This window comes from Homalodisca vitripennis, chromosome 1, assembly GCF_021130785.1.
Source record: "Homalodisca vitripennis isolate AUS2020 chromosome 1, UT_GWSS_2.1, whole genome shotgun sequence".
Taxonomy (NCBI): Eukaryota; Metazoa; Arthropoda; class Insecta; order Hemiptera; family Cicadellidae; genus Homalodisca; species Homalodisca vitripennis.
In genome coordinates this window covers 80,611,527-80,627,599 of record NC_060207.1, presented here as the reverse complement: position 1 = coordinate 80,627,599, position 16,073 = coordinate 80,611,527, and the positions used below count along the sequence as shown (strand labels likewise).

General features: G+C 32.2%; 2 protein-coding genes across 2 annotated transcripts in view; one reads left to right on the top strand and one right to left on the bottom strand.

Annotated features, from left to right (window-relative positions):
- Positions 1-1,082, top strand: part of LOC124367727 (dynein axonemal heavy chain 2) — a 184,276-nt gene extending 183,194 nt beyond the window's left edge. Inside the window, exon 89 of the mRNA XM_046824842.1 lies at positions 768-1,082. Coding sequence (XP_046680798.1) covers positions 768-922 — 155 coding nt within the window. The 3' untranslated portion in view covers positions 923-1,082. The remainder of the gene's footprint in view (positions 1-767) is intronic.
- A 938-nt stretch (positions 1,083-2,020) lies between these two features.
- On the bottom strand, positions 2,021-14,684 carry LOC124365477 (transmembrane protein 258). Its single transcript, XM_046821462.1, has 3 exons — positions 14,511-14,684; positions 7,102-7,351; positions 2,021-2,241 (listed from the first exon to the last, which is right to left on the bottom strand). Exons 1-2 carry the CDS (start codon positions 14,511-14,513, stop codon positions 7,112-7,114), a joined length of 243 nt encoding a protein of 80 aa, XP_046677418.1. The 5' UTR covers positions 14,514-14,684; the 3' UTR covers positions 2,021-2,241; positions 7,102-7,111.
- Positions 14,685-16,073: the final 1,389 nt, after the last annotated feature.

Genomic DNA, 16,073 nt, shown 5'->3' with positions numbered 1-16,073 from the left:
AATTAAGAAAGTTTTGCAATTTGTTTTGAGTTTGTGAACTGATAATGCAATGGTTCCTCTGACAGTCTCTTTTCATTTATTCATATTACTGATTGTGAACTACTGTAAATTGCAATGTGTCTCATTTTTATTTATAGTTTGGATCTATTGTATTATGGCAAATGCAGCCTTCCCAGTCATTTACCATATTTGATACACCCACAGACATTGCAGAGATTAAGAGGCCCTAAACATTTTTGGTAATATACTATATAACTTGACAGAAAACAATAAAGAAGTCTGAGAAATAAATGTGTATGCTATCCACCAAATCACAAGCTGAGTTGATCAAAACTGTCCTGTCAGTCAGTAATAAGCTCTTACTCAATTTTCAAGCTTTTAAAGATAGGTTTACTCAACTAGAAAACATAACTTTTCATTGGAACACAAGTTTTCTGAAAAGAATCAGACAATAACTAAGAATGAGTTTTGATTATGTTATCTTTAGATAATCACAAAGCCACCCAGTTTTGCTTGTAACTATGTTTAGAGTATCATGACTTGCAATGCATATAGGTAATACCCATCTATGATTCTCTGGGCCTATCAGTAAATAATTATGCTTATGATACTTCAAATATAAATCTCGAGTTAGACATTACGTTTTTACAGATTTACAACTTACTATTACTTAATGAGATAAAAAATGTCCTGACGTTTTGTTATATTTTCAAAATTTGTCAGAGTAATCTTAAACAGCCAGTGTAACACTTGTACATTTCTTGCAGGCATGTATACCTGTCCAGTTTACTACTACCCAGTAAGAGCAGGAGGGCAGAGCAGGGAGTCATTTGTAGTGGCTGTTGACCTTAAGGGGGGTTCAGAAGAAGCGGACCACTGGATCAAACGTGGCACTGCTATGCTTCTTAGCCTGGCCAACTAGTACACGAGTTTTCCACTACTAATGATAAATCATTTTATTTTATCTTTATAACATTACCATTGCGCTTTTGTAAAAGTAGTTTATTTTTTCACAAATGTTACATTTTAAAGTTTGAGATTTACTTTTATGAATAAAACTTTTCTAATATGTTGTTTCCTTTTTACAACCCTTGGTCAGACTTGCTGTATACTCGTATTGGGCATTAAAGAACTTTTTAACTGGCAATGCCACATATTATGTGGCAATGCAATCTTAAACTATTTTTAATGTATGACATTTGTTTTTGGAAAGATACTTCTCTTTACTCAATTCAAAAATGAATATCAATTAATGAATTGATATAATTCAATCAATGGATTGATGATGGTCTCATCTTTTTATTATGTTTTATCTTTTAGGAAGTATTACAAAATATTTGTGGATTATTGTGCGATTGATTTAGATTGTTTTTAGGTTAGATCGCAGATACGTCCAAATACAAAATAATAAAATTATTTATAACATAATAATAATGTTGTATTTGGCTGTATCTATGATTGGCAGGGCAAGTACTTTTGTGATTCAATGTTTATTGAAATAAATTTCGGCCATTTATACAAATTTAATTAATGTAAATAAAAGTTGTTTGACAAGTATTTGGTTTTCCGACCATTTGTTAGTTTGGTTATTAAATACGCCGTTATTTAAATATGTGACAGATACAGCCAAATACAAAATAACTGAATTGTAAAAAGTAAGAGCTCTATGGTGTAATGGTAGCATATTCACCTGGCAAGTGTGGGATCCAGGTTCGAGTCCCAGCATAGCAAGTACTTTTTGTGATTCAATGTTTATTGAAATTATATATATAAACACACACACAAATATATATGGATAAGCTACAGTGTATTTTTTTCATGGTTCACATATTATAGTTAATGAGTTACTGAGCTAATGTTTCTATTGTATAAAAAAAGAAACTATTTTCTCAGCTGGGAAACCAGAATGATAAATTGTTTTAGCAAGTACTTATACAGATACTTCCTAGTTTTAGCTTTCATACAACATAAAGGATAAATAGGGGTTTAATGATGGTGTTGAATTACAGAAATAAAAACATATTTTGTAATGAGTTGTAATGTCTTAACATTTTTACAAAAACACTCATAGTGACAATCAATATTCAAAAGTACATGGAATGATAGTGTTTGCCTGATAAAGATGTAATTGTTTCAGTTACATAGTTGAATATCTTGTCATGGTGAATATTTATTTGCTGTGAGATAGTTTCTGGAAGTTAATAACTGTGACAAATACACCAGCATGAAGTTTTTGACACACTGAAACATAAAAACAAATAATTTAGTGGCATTTTTTAAGGTATTAAAAATATATATGCATATATCAATTATTTAGAAATTCAGTATTATAGTTACAACAGTTTTTCTTTGTCATGTAATGTTTAAAATAAATGATATAATACACGTTATCCTTAGAAATATTTGGTTGACACAATTAGAAGGCAATGATCACTGTACCCGGTTGCCAAAAGTTAATCCTAAATGTTTGTAAGATTCACTTCTTCAGTAAATCCAGTTGCTAGTATCACTTGTCAGATCACAAAACGTACGAAGGCTATCAACAGGCATATATCGCTAATGTCTTCAAAATAGTATTGGCCTAGAAAAATGTATTGATAAATATATAAAGTACATACATTTTGGTTGTAATTTGTTTACTTTCATTAGATCTCTAGTTAATGTACTAAATAATGAATCTCATTTCTCAGACACAAAAAATGCTGCCAGTTGTCTGCAAAAAAATATATTTTTGTCAATACGTTGTTTTAGTTTAGCAAAACATTCACATTGGTATAAAACATTAGCAATTTCTTTGTTGAACTTTTGATTGAAGAAAATATTGGAGTATTCTACAGTTATGAAATTTTGTTTTTGTTGCTCATAGAACTTAGAAAACCATTTGAGTTTAATATGTTTATATTCAATAATAGAGATTATTGATTAATTTATATGAGATATACGAGGTATGGCTATATTAAATAACGGGACTGATATTGTAAAAAAATTTATTTTCATTTTAAACATAATTACTTATTATCACCTTCAATATACATCCCTTCTCTATCCCTGCAACGCTCCATGCGAATTTTCCATTGTTGGAAACAATGCTGATAGTCATCTTCTGTCAACTCTTTCAGGAGTCTTGCCGCTTTTTCTGGAACAGCTTCTACGGATTCAAATCTCGTACCTTTCAATGCAGATTTCACCTTAGGGAAAAGATAAAAGTCGCATGGTGCTAGGTCTGGCGAGTAAGGTGGATGTTCTAACACTGGGATGCTGTACTTGGTCAGGAACCACTTGACAGATAACGCGGAATGAGCTGGCGCATTTTGTCTTAGTGCAAAATCCATGATTTGTCCTTCCACATTTCGGGTCGTTTTCTCTTACTCTTTCACGTAGTTTATTAAGTACCTCAAGATAGTAATGTTGATTAATTGTTTTACCTTCAGGAACCCAGTGAAGGTACACAATCCCACGAATGTCGAAAAAAACAATCATCATTGCTTTAAATTTTGACTTGCTCATTCTTGCTTTTTTGGCTCTCGGTGAAGTTGAGGTCTTCCAATGCATGGATTGGCGCTTCGTTTCCGGATCATAAGTAAAAAACCACGATTCATCACATGTTATTATTCTTTCCAATAAATTTGGGTCATTTTCAATGGCATTCAAAGTGTCAGTACAAACATTTTTACGAGCTGCTTGTTGATCAATCGTAAGAATTTTTGGTACCATTTTTGCACACACTTTTCGCATTTTCAAATTGTCATGTAAAATTTGCCGTACACATTCTTTATCAATGCCTACAGATTCAGCAACTGCACGAATGCTTAATCGTCGGTCAGACCGAATCAAATTAGCAACTTTTTCGACATTGTCTTCCGTTTTTGATGTTGAAGGACGACCTGGCCGCGAATCATCTTCCACGTCTTGTCGACCATCTTGAAAACGCTTAAACCATTCAAAAACACAAGTCCACGATAAACATTCACTGACATACACTTCTTTTAGTAAATTATAGGTTTCGGTAGTGGTTTTTCCAAGTTTAACGTGAAATTTAATAACAATTCGTTGCTCTATTATTACGCTAACCATTCTTCCGGCAAAACAAAATAACAACACTTACATAAATGAAGGTTATGACACAACAATGTTGTTTACTGCATTCTAAAGAGGAAGTCTCAAACTACACAGCTGTTGGTCATTGTTGGTTGGCGCATGCGCACTCGTTCCACTGCAGCGTCAGTCCCATTATTTAATAGCCATACCTCATATTCTATTAAAAAGAGCTCAACTGTATTTAATGTAAGTAATCCTGTCATTGCAGGGTGTCTGCTTGTTTATTTGGCTATTTTTTGTGGCTTGAAGTTATATACAATCGTACAAATAAAAATGAATCGTTAAATTTGTTGCTAAGTGATAATCTCTAGAACAGCTAGATCAATTCGGCTACTTCTTTCGTAAAAGTTTGTTCAAATCCGAGGAAGGTTTATATGAAGAGAAATAGTGGAAAAGTTTCCCACTATATTTAGAATTTGGGAAAAGTTATTTATGTTTCATAATCCAAATGACACCTAACAGCTGTTGACACTTCTAGCTGAAGATTGTCAAAGAGACTGAAAATTTTGTTACATTTAAATTTTAGTTCACTGCTTGATAAGTAGTGTAATGGAGAGAGAAAATACAAAGTTAATATTTAAATTTTACTCCAGATTGTACCAGTGACGAATTTAAAACAGCTAATGCATCAAAATACTATTGAAACACTGTTACAAAACCCACTTTAATGGGCAAAGTTGTGAATGTTTTCACTGAAGGTACCTATCCAAAACTGGTTGGCTTCTATGATAGTCATATGGGATTTTTATTGGCTTAAGAAAAAACAGGAATGAGCACTAACACGTCTCAACAAGCCATTCCTTCTACTACAGTACGAAAAACGACAAGATTTCTATAATATAAACCGTTACAAACAACTATTTTGAAATTTTCCATGAATTTAACAAGTATTCCCCCTTAAAACTGAAATATATGCTTTTTGGCAGTAACAGGCTTCTCAGCCCTACTTAAATAATGTATATTTTCTTCATTGGGACAAGGCAAACTTAACTATCACACTGTCTTAGACCAAAAGTAGATTACAAGAGCCTTAATTATACACTTTTTGACCGAAGTAGGTTTTTGAGAGATACATGCTTTTATCTATATATATATATATATATATATATATATATATATATATATATATATGTTTATTGAGATAAAAAAGCAAACTGAACTGTGGCAGTGAATTTAAACACCCAGAAGTAGACATCTTTTGACCGATGTAGGCTCTCAGTCCTATGTATGTATATATATTTTCTTCATTAGGACTACAAGGCAAATCCTACTATGGCACTGGAAATGTATTTAGACTGGAAGTCGACGTTTATTGACTGGATTAGGTTTCCGAGGCCTCAATATAGCCTACATACATATTTTCTTGGTCGAGGCAATAAGAAAAACTAAACTGTGGCGATGTAAGTAAATTTAAACAGCCGGAAGTATATGACAGGGACTCAAGAAAATTCTTTTTGATCAAAGTAGGTTACAAAGACCTATGTATTTGTATTTTCTTAATCAGGGCAACATAGCACACTCAGATGTGTCAAGGGAAATATAATTAATTCAAACAAGAAATGCTCATACACTGTCAAGATCATATATAAGAGTTAGTCCCTTCAATTCTGATCCTCTTAACTATGAATACAGAAATAATATGTACTAATATATATACACTAGTATGCCTAGATGCGTTTGAAAAATGTCAAAGGATTCCAATCTTGTTACATCATAAGTGCTTTTACTATGTAGGCTAAGGGGTTTTGAAATTTGCGTACGAAGCCACAGATTATTAGAAATAAAAAGAATATACTGACAATAAAATTTTAGTATGTAGACCAAACATGGGTCTAATTAATAAAACTTTAATTATTAATTTACAGTAACATTACTAATGGCTACAAATAATTCTTCTAACTCAACAAGATTTGATTTTAATTTTTAGTATCAATCTTTAGTATCTTGAAATAGATGCATTCATTAAGGGTGGTTCCCTTTTGCAGTGGCTAGAGGATAACCTTCTTGCAGTCAATACAACAAAAACCAAATTCATTGTCTTTCGCATACGTGATTGTGATGATTTCGCACATGCGAATTCCTGTGTTATGATAGGAGACTCAGAAATCTCATCATCTGAGTCAACTGATTTTTTAGGGCTGGTCATCGATTGCAATCTCAAATACCATCACCATACAGACAAGGTATGTGGAAAAGTGAGTAGAGGAATTTTTCTATTGCGTCGACTCTCACTTTTCTAATAGGGGAATACTTTTTGCAGTATATTTTGGTTGTATCTACCCTAATACATCTACCCCTAGTACGTATTCCGCTTACAAAAAAAGGCAGTGAGGGTAATTCTTGGCCTCAAAACATCACAATCGTGCAAAGGTCTATATTGTGCAAACAACCTTTAGACATTTCCAAGTATGTTCATTTTAGAAACCACGTCCTTCATGAAACGAAACACTCAACTCTTTAGTTCCTACACACAACCCAGTTACACTCTGCGGGATCTCTACCGCTTCCCAAATCCTCAGCATCGGACAGCACTTTTTGAAAAACAAATTTTGGGCTCAGCGATTAAACTATTTAATCACTTGCCGGTATACCTAAGATCTGAACAGAGTATGCCTGTGTTCTGGAAAAATATGAAAAGATTTCTTTTAAACAAAGAATACTATACTATTAATGCTTTCTTATCTGACAGAAATGTAGTATAATTAGGTTAGTTTAGTATATTAATTTTGTTAGGTTAATTCTATTAATTATGTTAACGTTTTTATGCAATTTTATTGTCAATGACAAATAAACGACTGGACTTGACAATGATTTCAGTAATTTATTCTGAATTTTAGTTTAGAATTTTTTTTTAATGTTTTATTTTAGTTTTATGTACCTAATGTGTAGTAATATACCACTTTAAAACAAAAATTTCAGATGCAAGGCAATAGAAAGATAGGTAAACTCTAAATAGGTAACTTTTATAAATTTAGAATATCTTGCACAATAAAATTTACTTACTCTCTGTGTATCAGACATATATTCCAACCCATAACATCAGGAAAAGTATTCCAAAACCAGAAAATATTGCTGCAACTAATGACACCAATAGTTCCTTGAACAAATCTCTAGTGAACTTTGTACTCGTGACTTCATACACAAAAAACCAGGCTGTGAAAAATATTCCGATCCCCAGCAGGATCACTGTCAGATGTGGAAACACTGCTGGGTTCACTGGAGAGACATATCTCGACATTGACTCTAACTGCACCTGTAAGAAAACTTAAGGTTAATCACAGGGGTTCAAAAACTTTGCTTCTACAATAATTATATATTTTCAACTTTTACCAAGACTACATACATTATATTATTACATTTTACATAGGTATGTATAATATATATATATATATATATATATATATATATATATATATATATAAATTTGTATAAATGGCAATAGACGAATTTAATTTTTTCAATAAACATTGAATCACAAAAACTACTGGCAGAGCAAGTACTTTTTGTGATTCAATGTTTATTGAAAAAAATATTATATATATATATAGCATTTATTTTTTTATGGAATTCTCTAGAATTAATGTAACAGTTGCATTTTTCTTACTATTCAAATATATATTTAAAATTAATACTGGTTTAATAATAGATGATTTTAAGTATCATAAAGACAAAATAAACTAGAAAATACAAAGAAATGTATACAAAAGTTTTTTTTATCTACCTAATATTTTAAAAATGTGATTTTAAACTAATCTGTGTTTGGTTTGTAATAACTTGAATGTGCTGTTTCTGATACAAAAGTAAAGGAATAAAGTAAACTTAATCAAGGAAGGAAACATAAATTGAAATATCGGCAGCGATAACATAGCCAATGTGCCACATCTTATCTTGGTCAACCTAAAGAGAGATATGCATTCACGTGATTTGAGCTTGATTTTTAAACACCATTTTTTCAACTTTTGCCAGATGTGTGGTGGAGCCTAAACCCGCACTGATGGCCAGGTGCTTCCATGCTCATATATCACTTTGAATGCTTTAGCTGGTGTAAGGTGCAATCACAAATTACCCCACCCATAAATCTGTATGATAGAAAAATGGTAGATAGGGATAAAAGATAACCTTTAGTTTATTTAATTTTGATATACCTGTTATAATCTGAAATATCATTAACCCTTTTGAGTGCCGCTGGCATTTTCCCAAGTCATATTCATAAAGTGCCAGACTGTTTTTAGCATATTTGTAAGCTTTGGGAGAAAAAGCTGTGTAAAATAACTATCCAGCAGATTTTCATAATTTGGTTGTGCTTTTTCGAATTAAATGAAAGATGTGAGACATATTGTTACAAACAAAATTTGATTTATAACAATATAAAATTTCAGTTTTTACAAAAAAAGTTAATTTTTTATAAAAAGAAGTTTGAACCTAATTTCAGTGTATACGATTATTAAAAGCTTTTTTCCTTTATACCATGATAAAGGCCGTACAATTTTAAAGAAATATGTGATTCTACATTTTAAACAACAAACATGGCATTTTATGTATAAACAAAATGCTGCCCTTTACCGCCATTTTGTAAGTTGTATTTCATTATAGTAAATGTAGAGACAAATACTTGCTTACATTACTTTTATATGGATGTCGGCAACTTTGTAAAAACCAAAATAACCCTTTTATATTTACAATGAAAACTTACGTTTTTCGCTCGGACACAAATCAAATTCACTACATTACTTTTATAAATAAATACAGTAAGACACTGTATAAGTTATTATTTTTATTTTGTATTCACTCAAATGCTTAGTTATCGGCACATACACAACAAGAATGGCCGTTACGCAGCACGGTACTCGTCCGCTATGTCGTGACAGGAAGACAAAATCATCGCATAAGTACTTCGGTATTATCGCTGCCCACTATTTTTTGGAAGAGCTTTCTTTATCAGGAACCAAAATAAAATTCATTATACGTTCCTAATACTTTCCTTCTGCCATAATAAATCGAAAAATACTCAATGAGTCATACTTACTATTGCCTGCAAATTGGCCTACACGTGCGACCCTTCAAGTAGATCTAGACGCTTTCATCGGTTGTCGTAATAAACTTGTAAAATTAAAAATAGATTAAAGAAAGTTTGTTCTTTTTAATACTGTAATTGATTTTGTCCCCGATAAGGAAAACCCGTCAGAAAATAGTGGCCTCCTGATAAGTACCCAAAAAACATATGTTTCACTGATCAAAGAGTAGGGGAACAACATAAAAATCGTATTTATAAATAGTTTGGATCCTACTGAATACAGCTATCTGGTTACTTGACCAAAATAACCTTTGAGTATTTAAAATATCGAAATGCGAAACGTCAAAATTAGCGACACCGGCACTTTATGCACTTTTCGTACCGTCAAAATTAGCGACACTGCGACACTCAAAGAGTTAAAACATTCATTTTTTAACATATTTCAATCATTAAAATTGAAGTTGATACAATAATAATAGAGTATTAGCTTAACTGGTTTTATTCAGTGGAATAAGTCTAGAGTTAATAGTTACGTTGAAATACTGTAATGATTTGCAACACCGTTCATTTTTTTTAAAACGCTACATATTTTTTTAATTCTTAAAAGCTGTTATGGTTATGATTTGATAATAAATGCTATACAAAACATATAACACAAATTGAAATTTATTTTATTAAATTATATTCTTTTTATTTTCAATAAACTGATAATCTATCCCAGAAAGGTATTGAAATTCCTGATAAACCTTATATCACACAGTGTGAAAAACAAAATTGGAATTTCTTGGTTTGGAGTAAACCGTATATAGAGTTTAGTTTGGGATTTGCAGCAAGAGGATTGTTATCTAAATTTATGAACACTGAGTTGAAGAAGTTAACCAATTGGAGATCACTGATAACCTCACCCATTGGACTGAGCAGTTCTTTAGGGCCCTTAACAGTTTTATGTTTCATCTCCTGGTCTATTACTGACCACACAGGTATTGAATTATTATCAGAGTACGTATTTTAGCATCTTAAAGATTTTAGGTTTAGGACATAGTTTTTATAAACCTACCTCTTGCTCAAGTTCAAGCAGACCAGTTAGATTAAGTTCTACTTGTGCCCTAAAAAACTCCTCCTCAATCTTTCTGTTTCAGCGTCAGATATCATATAAATGTTTTTAGCCTTTAAGTCTCGTTTTTTACATGGACAGCCATGTTTAATTACCATACTTATTGTATTTTATTAAAACATTTGTAAGAATCGGATATGTTTGTAGTATTATACAGTTCAAGCCATACAATCAACTGAAGACTGAGATTTGGATAAAATTCTTGAAAGAGGAAGTGTGACTCTGGTTAAGCTATGGCTCAATAACACTTTTTCAAGTTTGCTGTGGTCTTGGTTATGCAGAAGAATGTTAAGTCTTATTAAAATCAATGTTTTACAGTATAAAAATTCAGTTTTTTCACGGTTTTGACATTTTGGTACTAGTTGTAATAATAATAAACCTATTAAACTTTAAAGGCAATTTTGAGGAAATATAAACTCACAAATTAAGAGCTGATATTACTTTACACTTATCAGAATACTAGCTATTGTGTAAATTTAAATCTCATATATTTGAGTTGGCTTAATTTAAATCTTCAGAATTAGTCTCATTTAATTAACCCTCTCCCGTGCAAACGCCTCGAAACGCCTCGGCAGGGCGCCTGGCGCTACAGTCCAAACGCCTCCAACTACTTTATCAACGCTCTCTGCTTTGTGCTGCTGTCATACGGTTTGGGGAACTAATACTGGAAATATCTATTGGCAGTGTCATTGTTGCCTTGTTTATTCATAGTTTTATGACTAGGGACGCTATCTAGGATTAATAATTTGAAACGGTTCATTGATTACTTCATTGACGGTGATCTAGTTGTTCAGTAGTACAATTCTTTCTGACTTGTGCTGCTATCTTACGTAATTTGATGAACTATTTGGGACTTTTTATAACCACTTATTTACTGAAATCATTTCATTAGTTGTTTTCGCAGTCTTTACATTTGGTTCTGTACTTCATAGATGGCAGGTTCAAGGTGTTAGCGTGATAGCATCATTTTTGTTTGATTTTAATTTACCTCATAAGGTTGATACTTTTTTTATAAATACAACGTTATTATAGAGGATTTAATCATCTTTGTAACGATGTACAATACATAATAGTTTTATTAAAATAAAGTTCTTAACTTAGTAAAAACCCGAATAAGTGTCCCCTAGCGGCAAAGCGGTTATTTAATTCAGCCCAGTAACGCCAAAAGCGCGTCGCGGTAATTCGACCGGGAGAGGGTTAATCACTGTCATATATATTGTTCATAAATAGAGCAGTTTGGTAAACACATGATATTTATAACATTAAGGTTATTTAACAATATTGACTCGTTACACATAATACTCAAGGGATAATTACAAATTCACTCTAAAAATTTGCTAAAAATAACGTATATATCGCAGGAAAATATATATATATATATATATATACGTATTCAATTTTCAATACCTAGCAGTAAGAATACAGAATAACCTAGGCTCTAACTAAATTTCTGGTATAAACAGACCTCAATATGTTAGGATAGCAACTCAATTAGTTACTTAATTGAGTTGCTATACCTGACGAGACTTATTTTTAAAACTTTTTGTTTTAAGTTAAAAATAACAATAACGTGGGTAACTGCAATAATGTCGTTCACGTGTATTAACCTACCCTACCAATATTTCAACTTCCCCTACCCATATCAAGTAATTTGTTACACCTGTATCTTAAACCTATCATAACCAAATAATATATTGGTCTTAAAAAGAATATAAAGGTCATGGACATGCTCTAACCTCTTCACCAGACGGCCAACTGCACTACTAAAGAGCAAAGCCAGTGATGCAATGCGACATGCCAAGTCAATCCCCTAATCTTTGTCCATGAACCCTGGAACTGGGTTTCATTTTTGCACAGCATATACATATATATGATAATAAAGTAGTGTAGGATGGAAAAATGCTCATTAGTAAGTAAGTATGTCACTTGTAATTTATTTATATCTTAATGGAACTATGTACAGTATTGACTTGAGTTGTTCTGTAAATCAGTGTACCTGAGAAACGCTTCAAAATAAAGGCATTTTTATTTATTATTTATTTATTTATTAGGAATTTCAACTGTGATATTCGATTCAGAGCAAAGTTATAAATTTAAAAAAGTAAAGAATAAAACATATTTTTGCCAGTGTTAATATAATGAGAATTACTCCAAAATTTCAGATTTAAAAATTCTTAAGAAATTAAGGAAACATGTTTAAAGGTTTCAATGTTATTAACTTATTCTGCTCATCTCAATTAAAAAACTATGTATGGTTTTACGGGGTGGAAATCACAAATAACTATGTTTTTAATAATTGTCATGGAAATTATTTTACCCATATTTGTGTACTGTGCTTCTAGTTTCTATGATTTTCAGTGTCATCTCTGACTCCATCAATTAATTTTGAAAGTTATTTACGTGTTTGATCGTGGATTATGTGAGCAGTCAAAATATTAGAAAATTTATTTATTTCTTATTAATTCATCATGTTTTTTCAGAGTGAGAGTATGTATTGGTCATGTAAACGTGTGTTAATTTTAAATTCAGAAAAGATCATTATATACGATCAGAAGTTAACAGGTGACAGTTTGTAACTAGATTGTATATAGCCTACATACGAAATTAGGAAATGATGACGACATTAGTTTTGCTTATTTATTAACTTATGTTTGATTTTAACACTATTTATTCATTTATAAAAAGTTTAGTTAAATTTGTTTTCATTATTCAAATTTATATTTTCAAACTATCTTTTTCTCCACACTGGTAGGCTAACGAGATTCACGTTGTTACTCTAATTCAATCGTCCTTCTGAACAAAACAAAATAAGCTTTTTGGGGTATAAAAATTACAAATAACGAATTTTAGATAGTTAAAAGTAGAACTACTTTTCTTCAAAGATAGTAGGAAGTTTTGGTTAGGTGAATTTGCAATATTTGTTTGCTTTGTCAAGTGGTTTCCTTGCTAGCAGTAATGGCCACAGACATCGGGATCAGACCCTCTGAACTTTTATCTTATAGTTTTAGGTACTACCTAGAGGAATGTTCACAATCAACGCAATGGCCGGTAGCCCTTGTGTCAGGCTGATATTAACTTTTATTCTCAAAAGGTCTAAACGAACAAAAACGTCTTTTATTTGTGTCAAATTTCCCAGATTTCCCCTGAAATAAAAAATTATAGTTATTTTATGTATCCAAAGAATGCGCAACAACAGCAACCAATACAAGGTTGACTCATGGTCACAATATTATATGACGCCCATCACAGTTGTAGAACAAAGAAATATTACTCTGTGAGAAAAAAGTTGGGTATTTATTTACAATACAGTGACCATGAAAAATGGACTTTTTTTCATGGGTTGGGCATTTATAGCTAAGTATTATTATCACAAGTGCATATAAACTGGGGGGAAAGTATATCATTGTATTATATTGATGCCTTTCGGGCATTATTGCTTTAAGGATGGAAAATAACCGACAAAATTTTGTCGAACAACACTTGGAGGGTTAAGGATCAGGGGCATCACGTGATCTGGGATTCGACTTTTGCAAGCTCGAGTTAATTTTTTTTTCTAAAAGAGCAAGCAGTGCGCAGCACTGCGCAGCGGGCAGGCATCGTTGACAGGATTAACGTCATCATTTCAGTAAAATTGCCAGAGGTATTGTCAAAAACAGAGTTTTCAGAGAATTTCAAAAAATCATAACTCCTTTAATTTTCGTTGCCGACGAATTTTTTCTTCACTATTGTTTTCAGGAAAAATTGTAGTTTTCAGGAAAAAAAAAAATGAACATACCTTTCCATGGTCACGTTATTGTAAATTGATACCAAAAGTTGTTCCACTTTTAATGTTCTATAACTTCATTATTTGTTATTTCCGACTATTGAAACCTTATATTGTTTTTAGTTCAGGACAATTAAAACATGTTGATAATGCAAAACTTGTCTTTTGCCAATCCAGCCATTAATTTCATATGTACCGAAATATGTATTATATTCATCATTTTATTAAAAAAATTATGAAAATATGTAAAGTGAAATTCATGTGTGGGGAGGGCTTGCAAATATACAAGTCAGACTGGAATTTCTAGGGGACAACATAGCACAATAGCTACAGCACTCAAAGATTTATTACATTAATGTATTTGTCCATTGTAAATATTCACTCCAGAAAATGTATAGCTCCTGAACACATCAGGAATTATGAAAACAATGTTAAGACAATAATCCAAATAAGCCGGCATATAGTAAGGAATAGACAAATAATAATTGCACACACGTTACTTTAACAATATTTATACTCACCATTTTCAAACCTGTTTCAGTAATTATGAGCAACTGAAACAAAATTAAAATATGAAATGTTGATAAAACACTCTTTCCTTTTATTAGGTTATCTTTCACACCTGATGTGTAAAGTAATCAAATTCTAATTTCTAGTCAGTCTACGTGTCGTTCACTGGTCTTTGAGTTAAGATCAGTGCTGCCAGTGTCAAATGCACAAATTGCCCGCTAATGGAATTAATTATCCCCAAGATATTCTATTCATGTTATTACTACTTAAACTCCTGAAGCGCAAAACTATTGCTGCAAAGTTAGGATACCGTATTTAACACTCAAATAAAAATACTCCACAGAACCTGCATTTATTGTTGGATATTTTCAGAATATGAATATACAACATGTTATTTTTAACAGGAAGTGGTCCAAAAGCCTTATCATAAGAAGAAACATTTTTTTGAGATGAAAATAAATTTAGAATTACAAATTGATGAGTAGGCGATAGGTTAGATCAAAATAATGGGTAAAGTATCATTGAAAAAATCTTATATAGATAAAATCATAAGTAAATATTGGATTTGCCAACTACCAGTCTTGTTTTCAAACTGCTCCTTAGACCAGCACCGTTATATATCAAAATTCCCAATACAATACACACAATAATTCCAAGAAAAAGGTATTTTTGTTTTAATAGCTTCAGTTATACCCCGGTATGACTCCCACTAAGTTTACGGCACCATGCAAGTTGTGCTATAGCGTTGTCAGAGGGAAGGGGAGAATGCGTGCAGATATGTTGTTTTGGATGATAGTTCCTGATTTACTTGGCAAACAAAACCGGCACAAACCCCCAATGCCTATAGAGATCACAATATCCCAGAAAGTTGAGGATATCTGTTGAGTTTAATGTACAACCTTAATGTACAACCTGGGTGTTTATGGAAAGGCCTAACACAAAAAGCTTTACATTTGCAGATCGGCTAATCTGACAAGAGCCAAAGAGTCAACTAGCTCTAGTCATTTTCATTGTCAGTGGTGGTCACGACACATTAGAAACAATTCCTGCCGAGAACCAGGAACAAGGGATTACTTATCGCCTTAATCACCGAGAGTTTTCAACCAGAGAATATTTCTGTTAAGCAAGCTGCTAATCACACTGTACACCTGATCGTTGCCACGACTGCCTAAAGAGCAGAGCATCATGATAAGGTTGCCCTCATGGGCTAGGGTACAGGTTTAATGGTAATATTCTGCGCACTAACCCCAATTTTAACCAACATATACGACCTAGAAGAGGTTCCACATAACCTAAACTATTCTCGCTTCAGTTGAAAACTCGTAGAATGTTATAAAAACTAGTGTTGGTATTCCTTCAAGCAGTCAGTGTATCGCCATTCTTCAGACACAAATCGAACCTGAAGCAATTGTGGAAGCTGGGCAACAGTTATTTGTCTTCCTCTACGTAACAATGCTGGATTGGACACTACATCCCTGTCATCCCCATTTCTAGCTACTCGTCATCATAATTTCAGAACTTACCTGCAAGTTCAAATGTGATCATCCAAATGAATGAATCCGATTCAGTAGGGA